The sequence below is a fragment of the Myodes glareolus genome, chromosome 20 (assembly GCF_982192425.1).
Source record: "Myodes glareolus chromosome 20, mMyoGla1.1, whole genome shotgun sequence".
Taxonomy (NCBI): Eukaryota; Metazoa; Chordata; class Mammalia; order Rodentia; family Cricetidae; genus Myodes; species Myodes glareolus.
The window spans coordinates 19,093,494-19,117,583 of NC_142045.1; the positions used below are offsets into that span (position 1 = coordinate 19,093,494).

Below are 24,090 nucleotides of genomic sequence, written 5' to 3' on the forward strand. Positions count from 1 at the left end.
TATAAAGCTGATTGGTCCATTAGGTCAGGCTTCTTATTAGCCCTTGTAACTTATATTAACCCATTATTCTGATCTATGTTAGCCACACGGCTCAGTACCTTTCTCAGTGTGACAGCTTACATGTTGCCTCTTCGGTGGTCTGCGCAGGAGTGGCAGAGGGAGCTTCCTGCCTCCCAGAATTCTCCTGTTCTCATTGCATCACCTTACTTCCTGTCTGGTTTTCCCGCCTATACTTCCTGCTTGGCCAATCAGCATTTATTTAAAATATGATTGACAGAATACAGACAATTCTCCCACACCAACATGTCATATATATAGCTATGTTCAAATAAAATTTTAGCTAATTAGGTTTTCATTTATGAAAAATTCTTAATAGAAGAAAACTAGGCCTAAGAAAGTCTCAAGAGATTATGGAATTTCAGATGTAGCCATGCTGCAGGCAAAGAAAAACAAGCTACCTAAGTGGTACCTGCCTTATATGTCAGCATCTGCGAGGCTGAGGCAGGAGGATCTTGGGATCAAGACTATCTGGAGCAACACAGTGAAGCCGTGTCTCAAAACGAAGGTAGAAGGCAGGAGATGAGTTATCATGTGATGGGGGTCTAAGTGGCTGGCTTCCAAACATCAGCTGGAGCAGACCTACCTGAAAATGGAGCCTATGTAGCCTTTGTAGACAACGGGACGGGTACCGGGTGTCTCTGCAGCTCTATAGCTGCTTGTCTGGGAAAAGACAGCAACATGACCCACCTGCCCCAGTGTGAGCCTTAGCCACAACAACCTCAAAGCGGCTGGATGAGTCCCTGGTCATAAAGGTCACTCACTAAACCAGGCTTTGTTGTAGTTTGCTTTCTGTGGCTGTCATAAATTCTACGACCAAAAGCGACTTGGCAAGGACAGGATTTATTTCACCTCACAGGTGGCAAGCCAGCATCCAAAGAAGCCAAGGTAACGCAGGGCAGGAACTCGAACCAAAAACCAACAGAGGAACATTGCTTGCTGGCCTGCTCCTAGGCTTAACTTCAGCTACCTTTCCTATACAGCCCAGCCCCAACTGCCTTGATGTCAGAGGGCCCAGGTCAGGTGGTGCTGCCCACAGTAGGGTGGGCCCTCTGACCTCAGTTAGTAAACAGGAAAAGGTTTCACAGGCTAATCGATGGAAAGGGTTCCCTCTTTCCAAGATTTCAAGTTGACAATCAAGATTGGCCAACACAGCTACTGCTATTACAATTAGACATTACACAGAGGGGACATGCTTGCTCTTCTATAATTTCTGCCAACATTTTCAGTTTCTAGAAGGAAGAGTGTCACCGGGCTGTGGTGGCACACACCTTTAATCCCAGCACTCAGTAGGCAGAGGCAGGTGGATCTCTGAGTTCGAGGTCAGCCTGGGCTACAGAGTGAGTTCCAGGATGTCCAGGGGTACACAGAGAAACCCTGCCTCAACTCCCCCCCCCAAAAAAACCCAGAACAAAACAAAAAAGGAAAGGAAGTGTGTCAAAGGGTAGACAGGCCTGTGAGAAGCACATACACACACACCTACACCTACACAAACACACACACACACCTGTCTCAGGAAAGGATAAAAACGGCTTTTCAGTGAGATTTAATAACTGCCTCCCCACTTCTCACGACATCGGTCCCCTCAGCCTCTAGCAATCTGTGCTGTGGACTAGAAGCTCCGAGATGAATCAGTCCCAAGTCAACTTCTGCTCCCCTCTGTCCTCCGCACCTAACACAGCACATGGATTTCCAGATTGGATGCAGTCATGAAGAAAACGGAACGGCATCTAGCAAGGAAATGCTTGACAGCCGTCGCTCCATCAGCTACCTACCTGCACGCTTTCCTGCTTCCCGGACACAGCTTCAAACCCTCACCTCAATTCAAAACGGACTGAGCACGCTAATTCCTTCAGATCTCGGAAGCTTGAGTCTTAGAACACATGCCAAAACACAGTTCGCAAAACAAGGAAGGGCTGGAAAGTGGTTTTTAACTAAGATTTAAAATGAGATCTAGTCTGTATTATTACCTGGTGTCACCCCCCATAAGCGTAAGGAGGCTGCTGTCTGGCTCCAGGGCAGGCTAATAACCCTTTCCTTATGGGAAGACCATCTGCATTAAGGGCCCGTCTGGGTCGAAATCACAGAGGACACGTACTCCTACAATGTGCAAACTCTGCCCCCACGTCTGAATGATGCTACTAACACAGCAGGCTGAATCTCCTGTGCCAATCACTCCCAGCAAGTCGCTGCTGTCACTGCATAAATGTCATGATGGTGCGCAGTAGAGGAAGGCGAGGGTGTGTCGGCAGATGCCCCCAGGTAGATGAGCCCTGTGGTCTGTGTAAGCATTCATGGATCGTGCCTAGTTTACGACAGCTTCAGGATTTCTTGCACTTGGTGTGGTCACTTCCCCGCCTGCAGCATGAAAGGCACTGGGCCAGGTGGGCCTGGAGGCCCATCAAAGATTCAAAGTTCCATGATTTTGTTAACGTCATCTGTTTAAGTTAAAGCAGGCCTACAGGTGTCACAATCTGAGTTTGATGTCAAAAGACTGTCTGCTGCCCGGCAGGGGTGGCGCACGCCTTTAATCCCAGCACTCAAGAGGCAGAGGCAGGTGGATCTCGGTGAGCTCGAGACCAGCCTGGTCTACAGAGCGAGTTCCAGGACAGGCTCTAAAACTACACAGAGAAACCCTGTCTTGAAAACCAACCCTCCCAACAACAAAAAAGAAAGAAAGAAAGGAAGGAAGGAAGGAAGGAAGGAAGGAAGGAAGGAAGGAAGGAAGGAAGGAAGGAAGGAAGAAAGAAAGAAAGGATCTGCTGTTTTCAGCATGGTTCCTATCTTGTAAATGAAGCCAGTCGCGCTGATATTAAAGTCCAGAATGGACAGGAGGTGGGTGCAGGGCAGCATGCTGGACATAAGCAGGAGTTGAGGAGAAGGAAGGGCTCCCTGGGAAGAAGCCACAGCCACATTTCCTTCAGGACCCAGGCCGGTCCCATGACAGTCAGCTCAGGGGACTGACTCACAGCCAGAACTGTGAACCCAGGAGCTCTCCCGTCTGCCCGTGGCAGAGCTGGAGGGGGAAGAGCTGAGGTAGAAGCTCCCAGAGCGTGAGTCAGCCACTTGTAATCCTCACTAACCAGAAGCACACACCACACAAAGGAAAGAGGTCACACACACCCCCACAAAGGAAACTGCAGAGCTTTGGGAAGGGAACCCCCGCTGGCCTTCACAGTCAGCATCCTCTCCAGGAGGGTGAGCTGAAGATTAGGGCTTTCCGCCCCAGGACAGTTGCTAATGAATTGAAAAAAAGCACAGAAACCGAAGCAGTCATTCAAAACAGTTTGGTTGGGGAAACAGTTCAGCTGAAAGAAATGTTGGGTTTGTGATATCATAACCTACAATACATCAAACATAATTAGGAAAAGAATTGTAGCAAGCCCTAGGGAAGAATTCGCCGATCCTGTCAGCCAAAGACAAAGACTGAGTAAACAGGAAACCCATTTTTATGAGACTACACTGAGTCACGGGGACAATCTTCTACTGGTGACACACTACACCTAGCACCCATTCAGGGTTTAACTTTAAAAACTCTGATCATCAGGTCAGTCAACAAACGTTGAACGTCCTAATTTGCCAATTTCTCCTCCCCTTTCCATGCCTGCAGGGGTCCCAACATTCTTTCCATACCATCTCCAGTCTGTGAAATCTCCCAGACGTGGGCCTTGTCACTAATTGGGGCCTCTTAGCCACAGGCCACTTCCACCTAGCTGTTAAAACTGTCACTCAACCCCTGTCACTCTTTACCCCGTTCTGACTCAGTTTTGAAGTCTACACTCGCACATGGTTCTGCGGTTCCAGAGCCAAAGAACAGCGAGAGCTTGTGGCTGTACACACTGATTGAGAAAACGCACTGCGGGCAGGCATGAGGGGTGCCTCTGTGCTTAGGGACTCTTTCCGACACCCCTCACGCCCTGCACTGGGCGAGAGGGGCTCACCGCCTGTCCTGCTCACGGGTTTCTCGGTCTTTCTTATTACCTGTTTTGCTTGGTTTTTTAGACAAGTCCTCCAACGTTGCCCAGGTTTTTCTCAATGCTTTGGGATCAAACCACCCTTCCACCTCCGCCTCCAAGCTCGCAGCTGATACATGGCTTGCTCTTTCTTTCTGCCCCTCTCTCGCACTGGCCTCCTCCACAGAAGCAGCTGCAGGGCTCCCTGCCAGAGGAGCTTAGGGAAAACAGCTGGCTGGAAGAAAGACCAGAAGCCCCATCTTCCAAATGCCGTTACAAAGCAAGTCCTATCCAGTAGTGTTAACTTGTACTTACATAAAGACTTCAGGCGTTACATCGGCTGTTGTTCATTAGTTTTGACATACAGTTTTAATATGACTTCAACATGTCTAAAGTCACTACAAATCCAAATAGAATTTGTAATTCCGGCCGTGGTATAGACCATTGCTCACTTCTTGGTTGTGACCGACGTCCTACGGTTACTTAAGTGGTAACATTAGAAGAAGCAAGCAAGCAATACTCAGAACTTTCGGTACAATCTTTGCTACTTTTCTATAATTTCACAATCATTCCAGCATGAGTTTTGAAAGAAATTTTATATTAATGTTCCCTATTTTTTGAAAACAGTAAAAGAATAACTCAAACTTGTCTACTTTGTTGACTGTATTGACTCTACTTAAAGCCAGAAGTGCTAAACAAAAAAGATCCAAATGGTTGTATGTTCAACAACTCCTTCTTCATATTAAGAAGGAAAACCGCGTTAAGTAAAATCTTAATACCACTCAGCAATGTTGACGTTTCACTAGATTGTGGAATGGATTTTAGTAAGCTTGGTGGTTCAAGACTTTAATTTTGTCAAAGCCAATAAATAAACAGTAGAGGGGTTAGGGATGGTAGAGTACTGTCCAGCTAGCACAAAGCCCTGAGATCAATCCCCAGCACCATACAAACTAGGGATGGCCACCTTTGGCTTCCCACACAGCAAGTTCAAAGAAGAAAGAAGGAGGAGGAAAAAGGAGGAAAGAGGGGAAAGGCTGAAGTAGGAGACTCCCAAATTCAAGGCCTTCCTGGACTGTAGCATGAGGGCCGGAGTAGAGGCGGGGCTACAAATGGCGCCCCATGTTGGGCGCCATATGTAACATGTGGGGGCCGGCTTGTTGGGGTTTTTGTCCCGCCCGGTACCCCAACAAGCCAGCAAGCCCCAAGGAAAATCAATCACACAGAGATCTCTATAAGCTATAAAGCTGATTGGCTCATTAGGTCAGGCTTCTTGTTAACTCTTATAACTTATATTAACCCATTATTCTCATCTATGTTAGCCATAATGGCTCCGTACCTTTCTCAGCTGGGCAAGTTACATGCTGCCTCTTCAGTGGTCTGTGCAGGAGTGGCTGAGGAACTTCTCTCCTCCCTAGCCTTATCCTATTCTCATTACTCTGCCTCTACTTCCTGTCTGGTTGACCCGCCTATACTTCCTGCCTGGCCAATCAGCGTTTTATTAAAATACATGATTGACAGAATACAGATAATTCTCCCGCACCACTGGACTACTGAGTTCAAGGGCTGTCGGAACAACTTACTGCGCCAAAATAAATACTTACTGCGCCAAAATAAATAGTGAGGGCTAGGGAGAGAACTCGGTGGCAGAGCAGCGGGCTGGCATGTGTGAGGAGGTCCTAAGCTCAACCTCCGATAGCCCCCTTCAAAATAAAAAGAGAAATTTTTTCAGCTCTCACCACCGCTGACCCTTGGAATGAAATGGCCTCAGGTGACCTTCCAACAGACACCAGAACTGGGACTACGATTGCTCAGCCCACGATGCGTTCTTTTACCTCTCGTCTTTTGTTATTCATAACAATGAAAGATTGAACACCGACGCATCTCCCTGACTCTAAACAGCAAATCACTGCGGGAAGTGCTCTGAAGAGGAGAGAAACTAGACGCCCTGACACCTCAAGAACATAGAGTGAGATGGGTCGTATTTCCTTGTGCTATCAACCTTTCTAACTCTTGTCACCCCTGAAAAGAGAGAAGGAACCCCAAACCTCCTTCATTAAATCAGAACAGCTTCGCGCATGGGTTCTCTTTGAAATCTCCATGCCTAGAAGCTCTAGGAGACTTCTCCATAAAACGCCCCTCTTGCCCCAACGCACCCCACTTCAGGTACAGCATGTCACCTGCTCGGGCCCCAGTTTTCTCAGCTGTAACCTCAGGCAGCTGAAGTGGGGGGTGGGGGGAGAAACTGGCAGTCTGAAGTCATATTCTGCCCCTCAGTCAGTTGTTAAGACACACAGATAGATGTGTATTTATGGTTCCTCTCTAGTATCTGATAGTCAAGGTGTTTATTTTATTAACTACACTGGGGGGACACATGTCTGACAGAGCATGTGTGCAGGTCAGGAGACAACTTGTTTTGTTTCCTTTTACCACGTGGGTTCTGGAAACCCAAGCCAGGTGGTCAGGCTTGGCCACGGGCTCTTTTATCCTTGGATTTGTTTCATTGGTAGTGAAGATATTTCTTATAGAAATCTGCGTTTGGCTTCTCCTGATGTGTCAGAATGCCAAGACTACATTATGATGTGTAATTAAGTAGCCAGCAAGGAAGAATAGCCTCCCCTTCATCTTAGGAACACATTCTGCAGCGTACCGCGGTCTGCTCACGTGGAAGATAGCATCCATGTGCTTGACTTGTCTGGAAGTGTTCGAATGGACCACTCTTGTATGGGGTACTGGTCTGGAAGCATCCAAATGGACCACTCTTGCATGAGGTACCTGTCTGGAAGTGTTCGAATGGACCACTCTTGCATGGGGTACTTGTCTGGAAGCGTTAGAATGGACCACTCTTGCTCTGAGTGTGACTGCTTTCAAAAGACATGACTCAACGCAGCTTCAAGCACAGTGGAACTTCTGGAGAGGTTTTATTCATGTCCTAGCACAAACAGTACCGTACACCTGTCTTCTTAAGGATTTTTGTATGCCACACCGGAAATGGGGATCTAAAAATTAAATCGCTATATTCCATAGTAAATCAGTAATTTTTTTTTTCCTTACTGTGTCTTTCTTACTCATTCCTTCCAGAACAAGGTCTTATTTTAAGGGCTATTTGGGTCAGACTATGGAGCCTCTGAAGGCTGGATAAAAACATAGATCACCGTTACATAATCTAAGTGTTCAAAAATAAAATCCCGAGGGTCTGCTCCTTTGCTCCGTATGGAACCAATTGTGGAGCTGAAACAGAGTGGACAAGAGCACATAAAATGAAGCTACCCATAATAAGCGGGCAGACCAGGTCAGAATAAGCCAAAAATTGGTAAGATTGCATAAGGGCAAAAAAATCTGCAATTTCCATAACTGGGATAATACTTAGCTACTGGGGCCACAAGAAAAAACACAGAGAGCTAAATTGATCTTGGAGCTATTTATGAACCTGTTATTTCTAGCGAAGGGAAGGTTAGCCTTAAGGTCTAAGGCACGGTGGCAGGCTCCCAGAGGTTCAGCCCCTTACTCTGGATATAACTGAACACTGCGCTCTCTTTGGGTGGGAGAGAGGAGCAAGGGATATTGCAGTGCTTGAACTTGACATCAAAACCGCCAACATTCCATAACACAGCTGCTTTCCTGACATTGTTTTTAATTTTTTTTTTTTTTTAAAATAACCTAACTTCAAATCTAAATTTATACCGCTGCCAGGGATTTTAGGAATTGTCAATAAATTACCTCATTCCTTTTCAACTTTTTTAGAAAACTAAGCTCTTTCCATTTGTGGCAAAAGAAGAGGGAAACAGAATCAAGTCACCCAGGTCAGGTTCTGTAACAACTTAATATTTTGCTGTTGTTGTCCCCTGTAACCCAACTTGTTAGCTGGCAGATCCTGGCCATAAGTGCTGGCCAGGGAGAACGGTGGCCTTTCTTCCCATTCTGTAGCAGAACATCAGGAGACCCGACAAAGGGTACTAGCCACCAGGGGTGCCCCACGGTAGGCAAATCATTTCCTCAGTGACTTTGGATTGGTTCTCAGCACAGAGAGGTAACTTGCCAAAGGGTAGAAGGGACAAACAGGAAGGCAGAAGACCACAGCGGAAGGATGCTTGTGGAGGAAGCAATGGACACTATTGCTGTGTGCCTGGGAGGACACTGCTGGGCAGGCCACTGTCCAGAGAGAGGCCTGGCTGCTAGGCCATAGCAATAGATGACACCAAGTTTCTGTCCTTTGCCATGTATCCCAAAAACCAGCATCATCCACCTATGTTACATCCTTTGCCTATGTGCCCCCCAAAAGCCTAACCTGTACACTTTATGTTTTTCTTTTACATTCACATGTATGGTTGTTTTGTCTGCATCTGTGCACCACATACATGCAGTGCCCAAGGCAGAGAGAAGAGAGCATGGGATCCCCTGGAATTAGAGTACAGACTGTTGTTAGCTCTATCTGGATGCTGGGAATCAAACCCAGGTCCTGAGCAAACTGTACTCTTAACCACTAAGCCACCACTCATCCCAACACACACCTTCTTGATAAAAAAAAAAAAAAAAACTTTTTTGTAATATTTTGTGAAACAACAAAACAAAACAAGAATAAAAAAAACAATCACACAAAGAGTTAAGACATTTCTATACATTGGCGCTTTGTGGGATCAAACACCTCTCTTCTGACACAAGAAATCAAGGTCTTTGAACTGGTAATTCTGCAGAAGTCAGCTGCTAACTAATGCCATTGAAGACATAAAGAAACAGAAGGAAATACTAGAAAACAAAAAGACCTTCCACGCTCACTGACTGGCAGAACGGGCGTTGTGAAAATATCTGCCACGCTGAAAACAGCGTGCAGATGCAACACAATCTCCACCAAAACCCCAGTGACATTCCTCACCGAATTAGGGAAAACAGTCCTAAAGTTCATGTGGAAACACAAAAGACCCCATAGCAAAAGCAGTCCTAAGCAAACAGAACCATGCTGGGCATATCACGGTAGCTGAGAAGTGGAAATCGTCTAGGTGTCCATCAATACATGATAGACCAAGTGCTGTACGGACCACATGATGGAATCTCATTCAGTCACAAAGCAAATGAGAACCACGACATTCTCAGGGAAATGGATGGAAGTGTGATGAGCCATATAAGGAAGTCAGAGGGACAAATGCCAAGACCTCTCAGAGTTAGTGTGTGTGTGTGTGTGTGTGTGTGTGTGTGTGTGTGTGTGTGTGTAGGAAGCTAAGCCGTGAAAGTAGAAAGGAAGACCTTAAACAGAGGAGAAAAGAAGAAGGGTGATGGAGTCCCTGTGACAGGGAGGCAGAAAGGGAGCAGTGGGGAGAGGCAAGGACTGGGCAGGAGGAGCAGGGAGGTGGGAAAGGAGGGTCGAGGAGGACAAAGCTGCATGAAGACTTTGTAACGGAACACATTCCTTTAGATGCTAACTTTTAAACTAATGAAAAGCCAAGCCACATAAAAGTGAAACAAAACAAGTCAAGGATATAAAGGATGAGAAGATTAAAGTTACACTTAAACTCTGAAAGTATGACTGTTTTATAGTTGAAATATGTTTGAGAAATCTTTGTAGTGGTACAAAGCAAACTAATTAAAAGTTAAAATAATCCATTGGAAAATGCAGAAACACCATACAGGAAGCAGAAACCTCACACGTGCCTCCCTCTCCTTATGCCCGCTTTTTTATTCCTTGCTCTCACCCATATTCTAAGCCAAGTGTTCCGATTTAGACTATTTCATGGACCTCACTAATCACAAATCCTTTTTGTTAATGCACGAGCAAATTTTACTTCTATGTAATTACCGGTAGACCAATTGACATATAACAAGCTCTTGAGTCCCGTCATCTAGTAATTTGGATTTCTATACACTAAAGGCAGCCTGAGCAAGTGTGTTGGCATTCACTAACCAGAACAGACCAGCAAGGCTGGCTGACGCTTCATAGAGTTACAAAACACTGCTCACTGCTTATTCATAGATAAAGTCTTTGAGAATAAGTCTATCCTTCTTTCTTCAAATAACTGCCTGGTTACCTACTAGACCAAAAACCAAAGTCAATATGGACGCGTGTTGCCTTTGAGAACATGAAAAACAGACAACAAATACTGATTGTATTTCTAAGACACAGGATAAAGAGGACCTTTCAGTGGTAAGTCTGTATGAAGGGTTCATTACGACTCTTATGTCAGTTTTCTTAAATTAATTAATTTATTTAGTTTACGTGCACTGGTGTCTTGCCTTCATGTATGTCTATGTAAGGCTGTTGGATGCCCTGGAACTAGAATTACAAACAGTTGTGAGCTACCACGGGGGCTCCGGGAATTGAACCTGGGACCTCTAGAAGAGAAGCCAGCGCTCTTAACCTCTGAGCCATCTCTCCAGCCCCTTACAGCGGCATACCTACTACAACACAGAACCATAATTTAATGCCTTTCAGAAGGACAGAAGTCAAGCTTCAGGGTGGCTCCCTGGTCCGCACTGGTGTCTCCACTGCCAACTTTCACATTGGACATTTCTAATCGTTCATGTCGTAGCTTTCCTGGATTCCTGGCCTGATGTCACACAAAGGCTAGGAAGTTATCCAGGCCGCCAAATCTGCACTGGAGGAAGGGCCTCTGACCTTGGGTCTCTCAGCGCTGCAGCCTCCTTGACTCCTCCCCTTTGCAGGGTGCTGCTCAAGGGCAGCCCTTCTGGCCTGTTTCAACTCAGGGCCTTTTGCTGCAGGTCCCCAGCATTCCCCAAGTTCCCTCAGTTTTCAGCCAGCCTGCAGCCTCTGCTGAATCCCTTTCAAAGGGACTTGGGATTTGCCTTGACTTTAGGGACGCCCAGGTGGGCTGACCTCAAACTTGAGTGATCCATATGCCTCAAACTCCCAACTGGTGGGATTTCAGGTTGCAAGCCACACTAGGCTTCCAAATTTCCAAATTTTTTTTTCTAATAGAAAACCTTTTCTTTGTGTACGTACTTTTCGTTTGTTTTGTGTTTTTGTTCATAACAAAATATCCACTTAAAGCAACTAAATCATATGAAGCTGAGAACCATTGTTTCGAGGTCTGTGAAGAATTGTACTGGGATTTTCTATTTATTTATTTATTTATAAAAATTTCCACTTTCTCCCCTCCTCCCAATGCCCCCCCCCCATTCCTCCCACTCCCTCTTCTCCTCCCTCTCCAGTCCTAAGAGCAGTCAGGGTTTCCTGCCCTGTGGGAAGTTCAAGGTCCTCAGCTCTCCCTCCAGGTCTAGGAACGTGAGCATCCAAACAGACTAGGATCCCAAAAAGCCAGTACATGCAGACGAAACAAGACCCAGTGTCATTGTCGATGGCTTCTCAGTCAGCTCCCATGTCAGGCACATTCACAGAACCCGGTTTGATCACATGCTCGTTCAGTCCCAGTCCAGCTGGCCTTGGTGAGTTCTCATTAGATGTTCATGTATCAGTGGGTGAACACACTCCTCACGGTCCTGACATCCTTTTTCATGATCTCCCTCCTGCTCCTCATTTGGACCTTGGGGGCTTGTACAGGGATTTTGATGGGCATTGCACTGAATCTGCAGATTGCTTTTGGCAAGATTGCCATTTTTCTATGTTAATTCTATCTACCCAAGAGCATGGGAGATCTTTCCACTTTCTGGTTTCTTCTTCAATTTCTTTCTTCAGAGATTTAAAGTTCTTGCCATACAAGTCTTCCACTTGTTTGGTTAGAGTTACTCCAAGATATTTTATGCTATTTGTGGCTGTTATGAAGGGTAATGTTTCTCTGACTTCTTTCTCAGCCCATTTATCATCTGTGTAAAGGAGGGCTACTGATTCTTTTTTTTTTTTTTTTTAGTTATCCTGCTACATTACTGAAAGTATTTATGAGTTGTAGAAGTTCCCTGGTAGAATTTTTGGGGTCACTTATGTAAACTATCATATCAGCAAATAGTGAGAGTTTGACTTCTTTTCTGATTTATATCCCCTTGATCTCCTTTTGTTGTCTTACTGCTCTAGCTAGGACTTCAAGAATCAATACAGAGAGAGTGGACAACCTTGTCTTGTTCTGATTTCAGTGGGATATCTGTGACTTTCTCTCCATTTAGCTTGATGTTGACTGTTGGCTTGCTGTATATTGCCTTTATCATGTTTAGGTATGTTCCTTGTATCCCCGCTCTCTCCAAGACCTTTATCATGAAGAGATGCTGTATTTTGTCAAAGCCTTTTTCAACATCTGATGAGATAATCATGTAATTTTTACTTTTCAGTTTGTTTATATGGTGAATTACATTGACAGATTTTCATATGTTGAACCATCTCTGGAATAAAGCCAACTTGATCATGGCAGATGATATTTCTGATGTGTTCTTGGATTCGATTTGCCAGCATGTTATTGAGTATTTTTGCATCAGTATTCATGAGTGAGACTGGTCTGTAATCCTCTTTCTTAGTAATGTCTTTATGTGGTTTGGGTAACAGGGTAAGTATAGTCTCATAAAAAGAGTTTGGCAATGTTCCTTCTGTTTCTATTGTGTGGGACAATTTGAGCCAGGATAGTCAAAACAATCCTGAACAATAAAGGAGCTTCGGGAGGCATCACAATCCCTGACTTCAAACTCTACTACAGAGCTACAGTACTGAAAACAGCCTGGTATTGGCATAAAAACAAACAGGAGGAAATCGAAGACCCAGATATTAATCCACACACCTATGAACACCTGATTTTTGACAAAGGAGCAAAAAAATATAAAATGGAAAAAAGAAAGCATATTTAACAAGTGGTGCTGGCATAAATGGATATCAACATGTAGAAGAATGAAAATAGATCCATATCTATCATCATGCACAAAACTCAAGTCCAAACGGATCAAAGACCTCAACATAAAGTCAATCACACTGAACCTCAGAGAAGAGAAAGTGGGAAGTACACTTGAACACATTGGCACAGGAGATCAAGATCACTTCCTACATAGAACCCCAGTAGCACAGACACTGAGAGAAACAATTAATAAGTGGGACCTTCTGAAACTAAAAAGCTTCTGTAAAGCAAAAGACATGGTCAACAAGATAAAATGGCATCCTACAGAATGGGAACAGATCTTTACCAACCTCACATCAGACAGATCTCCAAAATATACAAAGAACTTAAGAAACTGGTCATCAAAAGAACAAATAATCCAATTTTAAAAAAATGGAGTACAGGGGCCAGAGAGATGGCTCAGCGGTTAAGAGCACTGATTGCTCTTCCAGAGGTCCTGAGTTCAATTCCCAGCAACCACATGGTGGTTCACAACCATCTATAATGAGATCTGATGCCCTCTTCTGGACTACAGGCAGGATACTGTATAAATCAATCAATCAATCAGTCAATCAATCGTTTTTAAAAAATGGAGTACAGACCTAAATAGAGAACTCTCAACAGAGGAATGTAAAATGGCTGAAAAACACTTAAGGAAATGCTCAACATCCTTAGCCATCAGAGAAATGCAAATCAAAACAACAGTGAGATTCCATTTTATACCTATAAGAATGGTCAAGATCAAAAACACCGATGACAACTTATACTGGAGAGGATGTGGGATAAAGGGAACACTTCTGTACTGCTGGTGGGAGTACAAATTGGTACAGTCCCTTCGGATATCAGTATGGCAATTTCTCAGAAAATCAGGAAACAACCTTCCTCAAGACCCAGCAATAACCACTTTGGGGTATATACCCAAAGGATGCTCAATAGTACCACAAGGACATATACTCAGCTACGTTCATAGTAGCATTGTTTGTCGTAGTCAGAACCTGGAAACAACCTAAATGCCCCTTGACCGAAGAATGGATAAGGAAAATGTGGAACATTTACACCATGGACTACTACACAGCAGAAAAAAATAATGGCATCTTGAAATTTGTGGGCAATTGATGGATCTTGAAAATATCATATTGAGTGAGGTAACCCAGACCCAGAAAGGCAAATATCATATTACTCACTCATAAGTGGCTTTTAGACAAAAAGCAAAGAAAACCAGCCTATAAATCACAATCCCAAAGAACCTAGATAACAATGAGGACCCTAAGAGAGACAAACATGGATCTAATCTACATGAGAAGTAGAGAAAGACAAAACTTTCTGAGTAAATTGGGAGGGTGGGGATCATGGGAGAGGGTGGAAGGGGTAGGGGAGGAAAAGAGGGGAGCAGAAAAAAATGTATAGCTCAACAAAAGCAATAAAAAAATTTAAAGAAACCAAATCAATAGATCTCGGTCTGTGGGTCACGACCCCTTTAGGAGGGGCTTGCACATCAGATATCCTGCATATCAGATGTTTTCATTACAACTCATAACAGTAGCAAAGTTACAGTAACAAAGTAGCAATGAAGTAATTTCATGGTTGGTGGTCACCACAATATGGGGCCCTATATTAGAGGGCCGTAGCATTAGGTAGATTGAGAACCTCTGATCTAGTTGGAACAAACCGGCTCCACTTACAGAAGGAGCCACAGAGATCACTCCCTTCGGGTTCTCCGCCTAGGCATGGCTTTATCCACTTGAGTGGGATGGGGTGTCTGGAGGGTGGTCAGGCCTGGACCAGGCTGTGGTGAACACTGTCCGCTTCCACCTTCAGAAAGAGAGAGAGAGTTGCTGAGGGGGCCGCTCAGGTTCTCCCGCAAAAATCTTACTTTCCTATTAAGAAGGCTCAAACTTACAACTGGCGCTTGAATCGCCCCAAAAGTCAGGCCTCCAACAGACTCGCAGTAGCCAAGAATCAAGAATGTCCTAGTCCGAGGGGCTCCAGAATCACAGTCCTGAGGCCCAGCAGCTGCCGAAGCATCTCTTAAGTTACCTAGGTCTGAATTTCAAATTTCAGCAAGCGAAATCACACAAGTCCTCAGGGGCCAAGACCCAGGAGTGCAAACTTCTATTTTAATATGCAAATGCAATAGCACACAATTTGAGCAAGGTTTTAAGGAATAATAACGGAATTATGGCTATTAGTACTAATAAGAGAGTTCATGGTATCTTTCAGCTTTGAGAAAATTAAAGAAGCGAGACACAAGTATGGTACCAAATACACTAATTAACCAACTAGATAGCCAGGGAGCACTAGACATCTGCTCTCTGGGGAATTCTGAGACCCCCCTGCTTTGTGTGTTTACAAGGGTGGGGTGGGGTGGACCAGAACACTTGACTAGATAAGAGACACACCTGTAGGAAGGTAACAGCCAGCCACAACCACAGACAGAAGACAACAGTGGTTAGGTTGTCACTGAAAGCTGGGGACCAGAGGCAGCGCCTAAGGAGGTCTGATCTGAGCATGGTCAGTCACAAGGCTTCTGCCAAGTTCAGGGACCTTACTGGAGCCTAAGTTGGCCTCTAAGTTTAAGGATGGCCTTTTACTCCGACCCTCCCTTTTCATCTCTTAAAGTGGGAACCCTGAATTTGTCCAGTTTGGGGATTTGGCATGGAATCACATATGAAAATAAAAACCTGGAAGCCCGTTACGGCTCGGTGAATGGTACCTAGGTGGCATACAAGTCCAGGGGGAGAGGGAGGGGCTGCTCAGAGCTCAGCTGGCCAGGCAAAGGTGGGTTGGATTTCAAAGAGCCCTGTTGGAGGCTGGTGTGAACCTGTGGACTTGCCACTGAGTAAGCAAATGCCTCCCGGACTGAGGCTTCCCAAGCATGTCCAGTAAGGAACCCCAGGGAAGAGCTGCAGTTAGAAGAGGTATGGAGGGCAGAGCCAGGCAGGGACGGTGACAGTCTGCCAGCAGTGAGCTGCTAAGAGCTCAATCAGATGGCTATGATAGCAGACATCTGCATCCGGATTTCACACAAACATTTTCCTTCGGAGGTTTTAAAGACTGTTACACCCAAACCTATTAATCCAGTTACAACAGTTCAAAGGGCCCTTCTGCAACATACACACACACATGCACGCACACACGCGCGCACACACACACACACACACACACTGTACACACACTGAGAGTTGACGATATATTTTTCAATTTTTTAATAATTGTTCACCTATTATATTAATAGCATGCACTGCGGTTAATATAGAAACTCGCAACTGGACAAAGTGCATAGTGTCGGGGGGGGGGTGTGCAGCCACACGTGAGACACCTGTATTCCAGCCCCTCCAAAGGCTCAGGGATCACAGAGAAAGAGGGGCCAGGAAGATGGTAAAAGTCAGAGGCTGGGAAGGGCCAGAGAGAGATGGTGTCCTTTGGCCGGGACTAGTGTGCTACATTCGTGAGCTCGCAGCAGCTCTGGTGGCTGCCACAGGCCCACAGCACCCAGAATGAAGCCAGTCAGAATTTCAGCATGGAACTCAGTAGTCACACACCTAACTGAGGACTCTGGGCAGGTAAGGGCTTCTGAGGAAGGGAGGATGAGTTTTCTTTAAGGGTGAGACCCACCCTTGTAGGTGGACCATGTTCCAGTGGATGCTCCAAATTAGACTCAATGGTTATGTGTGTGTGTGTGTGTGTGTGTGTGTATGAATAAATAAATCGCAAAACTAGGGTGTATGTGAATATGATCAAAATACATTGTACAAAATTCTCAAAGAACTAATAAAATTCTCTTATTAAAAAAAGTTACTCACTTTGGGTATTCCTTAAATCTGCTACTTTATTTCACTGATAGGTACCAAACCCAGAGCCTCAAGCACTAGTAGACAAGGACCCTACAACTAACGTTAGGTATCGAACTCAAGGCCTTGAGTAGGGCCCTACAACAGAGCTGCAGCTTCACTTCTGCCAAGCTGATATGTTTAAAGCCAAAACATTTTTCTTCCAAGTCTTAAAAAAACATTTTTTTCCAAGCTGTGTGTGGCACCACACACCTTTGATGCTAGCACTCTGGATGCAGAGGCAGGAGCATCTCCAAGTTTGAGGCCAGCTTGGTCTAAATAGTGAGTTCTAGGACAGCCAGGGCTGTTTAAGAGAGTATATCCGTACATACATATTTTCTTTTTGTTACTATTGTTATATGTGGGCATGTGTGTATATGATGTGTATGTTGGATGCGTTATGTGGGTCATGGGTTCTCTCCTTCCAGGAGGTCAAATTCAGGTCACCAGGCTTGGCAGCAAGCACCCTTTCCACTGAGCCACCAGTTCCTCTGAAATATTAGTTTATGCTGACACAGAGATCAGTCTCTGCGCTCTTAAGAATTAGCACACATCAGCCAAGCAGGCAAAGAAAGCTTGACTGTGGTACTAGATATTTCAGGGTAAATTGTTTAGCCATAGAATACAATTAGCCCTCATAGTTTCTAACAGAATGAAAAAACAAACCAACCTTTACCACCATTGTTACATGGTGTGTTCTCTGATAGAAACGATACTTGTAAGTTTCCAATGTTATTAAGCTCCAGACTGCAGAATCAGCTAACTTTACATCTAAACCTTCTTATATTTTGTAGGACTAATACGGGATTTTAATTCAGCCTACAAAACAGGAATTCATGCAGTTTAACCGTAGCCCAAGTAAGTAAGAGAAGAACTACTCAGCCATTCAATGACTTCTGTAGCACTGTGCAGAATAACTAGGTTGTAATTCTTACAGAACAATACGTTGACTATAACTGGTAATTAGCACTATTCTAGGGAGAGATGTAGGTAATTTAAAGTTTGCTACTAGCTAGTAGTACAAACAAATAAAAAGACAAATTATTTCTAAGTACTTTAGAAGTAACCTCATCAGAGAGTTCACTTTCAATTAATGTGACAATTAACATAATTCTTAACTTCTCATTAAGTGAGGAAAATACACCTGACGAGGGCACTAAATTATATAAAACTGCACTTTAAAAGGATGGGTCACCAGTCGTGGTGGCATGCGCCTTCAATCCAAGAACTCTGGCAGGCAGATCTCTGCGAGTTCGAGGCTAGCCTGGTCTACAGGGTGAATTCCAGGACAGCCAGGAATACTCAGAGAAACCCTGTCTCGAGAAACAAATAAACAAAAAACAAAACAAACAAACAAAAAGGAGAGGTCTCAGCTGGATCTAATTTAAACCTGACACCTCCCTTCTTTGGAACAATAATGGAATGAGTTGGTTAGATGTAACGGATGTCTTTGCCACCAGTAACCTGAACAGAGATGTCCTGGGAACCCCAAGAATTCAAATGATAGAGACTTGCTGCTAGGAAGGGGAGCCAAAGCTCTAGCCAGTGGCTCGAGGAGATGGCTCTGTAGGGAAGAGCACTTGCCACCAAGCCTGATGACCTGACTTCAACCTTTAGTACTATATGGTGGTACATACACACCCAGACATGTGCATGTGTACGTAGAAAGAAAGAGGGAGACGGGGGGGTAGAGAGGGAGAGAGAATAAATAAATAAATAAATAAAATGCAAAATATTTTAGAGTCAAGGCAGTTGCCTTCTGAAACGGGACTGTCCTGGAAGGCAACTTCTCAAGAAGTTGAACACAAGGCCTACCGTATGATCCAGTCTTAACTCTCGCATTTGTATCCAGAGGAAATGGAACGCAGGTTCACATTGAGATTTATGGGCAACTGGCCATAGCAAATGTACATACAACAGCTAAAACCTAAAACCGATCCAAGAGCCCATCACCGGATGACTAAGGAACAGGCATATCTGAAAATGTAAGTCAATTTACAGTACAAAAATCAAGCCAGGGATTACCAAGGGAGAAGACTGGGGAAAATGCAAAGGGACACAAAGCAACTCTTGGGGGTGATGGACTCAACACCTTCATTTTGATGGTGGTTTCATCACTGGGTCAAAAGTCACGCAAGTACTATAGAGAACATCACATTACATTATAAACACATGTAATTGATTTGATCCATGGGCCAGGCTGCTATGCGTATGGGGCAAGGGTGATGGGTGTGTGAGTGAGTATGGGCCCACGTGATGGTGTGGAGGAAGCAGCCAAAAGATAATCTCAGTGTCGGTCTTCACTTCCAGCCTTGTTTGAGACGGGCTCTCTCTTGTCCGCGGCTATGTGTTCCATGCTAGTTGGCCTACATTGGCCTACATGCTTCCCACCGTTCTCCTGGCTCTGCCTCCTGTCCCACTGTGGGAATGCCGAGATTACATGCAGGAACTACCTATCTGGTTTTACTGAGCCGAATGTCCAGCCTAACATGTCTGTTGTTAGAGAAGAATACACAAGATGATGGTGGGGGGGGGGGGGGGAGCAGCAAAGCTTCTAGAGACAGGCTACACATGAAAGGTCACATACACCAAAGGATGAATATCTTCATGACAAAACTCTGAAGAAAGCAAAGGAAAGTATTTTCCATTTGGAAAGGAGACATTGAGGCAGTGGGCCCTTCCACTAGCTCATCTAGTAAAGGGTCTAGGAAATAAGGCCATCAGGGGGCGGTACTAAAGTTCAGAGACAGACGCAAGAAGAGACCTGCATGCCCATTGCATGGAAAAGGCTGCCAGGAGAGGAAAGATGAAGTTTCTGTTTCCCTCAGGACTGTCTGCAGCAGTTCTCCAGAATAAACACAGGCAGGGGGATAAAAATTTAAGACAAACATGAACTTCCAATATTAAGGTTCAACCACTAATGTCCAGAACTATCTTTAGCCTGCAGCTGGCCCTCCGTTCAAGTTCGTCAAGAACTATTTCATCCTGGAGGGAAGACAGGTCTACGGCAGGTCCAGTGCAGGTAGGGCCAGCGCTGTCACAGTAGGTGTGACTGCGAGGTGGGCCTCCTGGGATTCCTCAGGTACAACAAGCACAAGGTGAGCCACTGAAGGAGATATGGCTACAGGATACTTTAAACTTGCTGCTGGGGTTGGACCACCAGAGACGATGGAGATCTGCGAAGGAGTCTCCATCTAAGAAGGTAGTAGGAGTCGGTCATAAGTCTGTATCCATCAGAGTGACTCAGGGCTTCTCCAGTTAGGGCCCCAGAGGCTCTATGGCAGCCTGGCTCACAGCCTTCCGTCAGCATCAGGGAAGGGGTGAGTGTCCGGGGCTTTACAAATAAACGTCAGTTTTGGGTCTTACATTCCAGATGAACATGTTTTGTATTAAACCTGGCCCTAACTCTTCCTAGTGTTAGGGAAATCTAAAAGTAAAATTCGAGCCGCTTCTGCGACCTCAGTCTTCCTTTGGTGCTGAAGGAAGCAGAAGAAACATGAGACCGGGAGAGGGGATCCGGGGATTCCATTACTATGTAGTTTGGAAAAGAGCCCAACACTGTGTCAGAAAACCAAACCAAACCCCACCTGTGAGAGGAGACTTAAAAGTAGAGGGCTTGGTTAGTCTCAGCTTACTTCTGTTACTGCTGAAGAAACACAAGCGAGGTCTCGTCACTAAGAACTCCTTTAAACTATTTCAGGGAAAGGAGACACTCCATCCTTCCAATTTCAAAGTATTTTATGTAAAGGGGGTGGGAGAGTGTTGCTCCTGTGTGTGAAGGAAAGATTAAAAAAAAAAAAAAAAAAGAAAAACTTTTTTTTTCTCACGGGAACCTCGGGCACTCAGGGCCTCAACTGCAAGGTGAGGGCTTTGGTTAAAATCTGGGATTTACGGTTGCTATAAATACTTTTTTCGGGGCCGGGTGGTGTTGGCGCATGCCTTTAATCCCAGCACTCAGGAGGCAGGGGCAGGTGGATCTCTATATGAGTTCGAGGCCAGCCTGGTCTACAAGAGCTAGTTCCAGGACAGGCTCCAAAGCTACAGACAAACCCTGTCTTCAAAAACCAAAATAAATAAATAAATAATGTTTTTCGCTGGCTAGATGAGAACCTCAAACATCCCAGGCACTGTCCCAGGCACCACGGCACAGCAGGTACACACCTGTGATCACCAGGAAACCAGACTCAAGAGCAACATGAGATCAAGGCCAGTTTCTGTTACTCAAGGAACCTCGCGCGCAACAGGCCTGGGCTACCTAACAGCCTAATTCAAAAATCCAGAGGACCTGGGTTCCGTCCCCAGCACCCACATGATGGCTGTGGTCGTTTGAATGAGATGCCCCCCATAAGTCTTGGGTAGTTGCTTCCTAGACGGTACCTGTTTAGAGAGGATCAGGAGGTATAGCCTTGGCCAAAGTAAGGGTGTCGCTAGAAAAGACTTCAAAAGATCCCTGCATTTCACGTTAGCTCCCTCTGCCTCCTGCTTAGAGATTTGCCATTAAATCGTCTCCTTCAAGGTAGGCCTTCTACACCAATTATTTGCTGTTCTTAGTTTCCTACACTTATGGTTGCTTTTTCCAGGCACTGCTAAACAGGCTGTAAGTGGTGTTTTAAAAACCCTTGTAACGAGGACCCACAGTAACAAACATTAGCTCATCACACAGTGCACACACAAGTCACAGAAACCACCGAGTTTTCTGTGGTTGTGTATATCTGCATACAACACTTCTAAGCACTGAGGTGATTTCCTGGATAACGTAGTTTGAAAGTGCCATTCTAAGCAAACATGCAGTAATAACTTTATTCAGCCATAACCAAAACCAGACTGTGAGAAGGCTCGGCGGGTTCAGACATCACCAAGTCTTATGTCCAGCACTTAATCCTCAGGGTCCACATGGAGAGAGAACAGACTCTCAAAGGTTTTCCTCTGATCTTTGCATGTGAACTGTGGCACACATGTATGTATGTATATATGGGGATATATTATATATAATATAGATAATGTATAATACATAAAATATATGGGGGAACTTCTTTAAAAATAAAAACAAAAATGATTTAACTCCTAAAATTACCAAGAGCCTACATTTTTAGGAGAGTCGGGGGCCTGGGCATCTGAGGAATTAGGGGGAAGAAACTCGAAACTGTTGATAGAGTGAGAGCATAGGTTGGGTCTTAAAGATGGCCAATAACGAAGCCACAAGACAGGAGAATGTGCGAGCCCTGCGATGAGAACCTGTCAGGTAAGCCTTCAAATGTCACGTTCCTAGAGGGCAGACAGTCTTCCGTATCTCACGTATCTTCAGAATCTCAGCCCAGTCACGGCTGTGGAACTGCTTATCTGCACTCACTGAGAGTGTAATGGGGAAAGGATGTTTCCCAGTGCCAGGACAAGAAACAGCAGTGTCTGTAATGGAAAGATTCCACGTCTGTTACTGAGACGTGGTGAACGTACAAAGAGCGGCGATTATTAATTTAATAGGTAATCTCTCGAGGGACACTAACCGATGGGCTCTGTCAACCAAGTGCTCTGACTGACAGAAACTGTGCCAATTGCTCTGTGAAACCCCTGTTACCACCCTCACCCCTGAAGTCAAAAGTGCATGCACCCAATTTCCAGAAGCCCCGGAGACTCCGAGTAGCCAAATTACACCTGCGAGGCAAGCATTTGCCTGCACTGCCACATAGCTGTCACACACAGAAAGCAGCTCATTTAAACTGTGCCCTTCAGCCCTATTTAGGGATATCACTAATGACTTCAAATTACAACTGTTGCTTTATCTCAAACAGTGATAAAAGGGGGAGCTACATTCGTGATGTTCTCCTTTTGAGTCATTTATCTGCTCTCCTCTCAGGGGCAAAGAAAAAAAAATGTTGAGACAAGTACAAACCTGCCTGAGCTTATTATAGATGCAGCCCTCCTTCTCTCCCTCCTTCCCATCCACGCCGGCACCCCTCCTCCCTGTCTGGCTTTTCCTGAATTGAGGCAGTAGCCTCCGGTAAGGAACTGTAAGTGGTTCTTTTATCAAAACAAGAAGGGATTCGCCGACAGGGAGTGAGTCAGGCAACGAGGCAACGACCCCCTCCCTCATTCTGGCAGTTCAATTCACCCGGTTCCTCCAGGTCAGCAATCGCTCAGGTTTCAGGGAAGAAAGTCAGGAAGACCTATAATCCATCTAAATCCAGGAGTCGGCATGGAACACACCCGGTTGCCAGATCTGAGGTGTGGGCAGGCGAGTGCGTGCATGTGCACAGGCGTGCACAGGCATAGCCTGGCTAAGGGCGAGACGTGAGTGGCAACGCAGGAAGACCCACCAGGATGGACAAAGCCACAACTATTACAGTGTGAAATAGCCCCCGCAGGGACTTTTCTTCGGCGAGGAAATCTCCCTAGATTTATTTTCAGGCAAGTGACTCACAACCTAGTCTCCATAAGTAGTTCATCAAAAATGAGTCGCGGGTTCCTCTAGCCCGACTTTCCGCTGCCCTCTGGCTGCCCCTCCCTTTTCTCCGCCCATCCTGTAAACCCAGACAGCTCACAGACAGCAAGCGTACCCCAGGGGAACAGGAGGCAGGCTCTCCGGTCCAGTCCCCACCCTTGGGAAAGGATGAATGGGGCCACCACCGGCGGGAGCGCGGAGAAGGGGCGTGTGGGCAGCGCGCGAGGTGTGTACGCGGGTGTGCGCGCGTGGGCACGCACCCTGGCCAACTTACAGAGGTGGAGTTGGTCCTCGCCTGACCCTGGTTTCGCACCTCCTGCTCCCGGAACTGCAGCCCGGCCAGATGCTTCTCCAACGCCTCCCAGTCCATCGGAGGCACCGGGGGCTCTTCTGGGACGCACGTCCCGCCGTCCGGAGGCTGAACGCAGAGCCCCCCAGTTGCCCGGCCTCGGCCTCCGCGCCGGCTCCCGGGAGGTTGGGTCTTCTGGATGGCTCGGCGGGGAGCCCGGGAGGCGCTCGGCCGGCCAGCCACAACCACGTTGCCATTGTGCCTGAGGTCTTGGGGGTCGTGAGGGTGGAGGTTGTCGTTAGGCATCTGGGACGGCATGGTGGTGGTGGCGCTCTTGCTCCCGCCTCCGCTGCTGCAGATCCTGGCGCTCACGTCCCCGGGCTCCCGGGCCGGACAGCGGTCATCCCGATACCCTCGATCGTCCTCCTCTTCCTCCTCCTCCCCGTCCTCCTCCGGAGCCCACTCATCAATCACCTTCTTCTGGTAGACCGGGAAGGGCTCTTCATAGTCCTCCAGAGCAGACACCAAGTCCAGGCTGCCCCCCGGCGACGATGAGGATTTGCACTCGGAGCAAGGGGTCACTTTGGTGGAGTTGGATTGTGAGCTGGCGCGGCTGCTGCTGCTGCTGCCGGCGTCACTGCCTAGATCCATCCCATCCTCTCGGTAATCCTGGTGGGGGGGAGGCAGAGAGAGAGAGTGAGTGGCCCGGTCTAGCCTGCTCCGGCCGCCCGCTGCCCGCCCCGACCTCCCCGCGCGCGGCTCCCGC

At 46.1% G+C, this 24,090-nt stretch overlaps 1 protein-coding gene across 3 annotated transcripts in view; it reads right to left on the reverse strand.

Moving 5' to 3' along the window:
• The window catches only part of Schip1 (schwannomin interacting protein 1), a 726,814-nt gene that overhangs the window by 114,100 nt on the left and 588,624 nt on the right, over positions 1-24,090 (reverse strand). For all 3 annotated transcript variants that reach the window (XM_048424584.3, XM_087899462.1, XM_048424585.3), the window contains one exon: positions 23,310-23,993. In XM_048424584.3, coding sequence (XP_048280541.2) covers positions 23,310-23,993 — 684 coding nt within the window. The remainder of the gene's footprint in view (positions 1-23,309; positions 23,994-24,090) is intronic.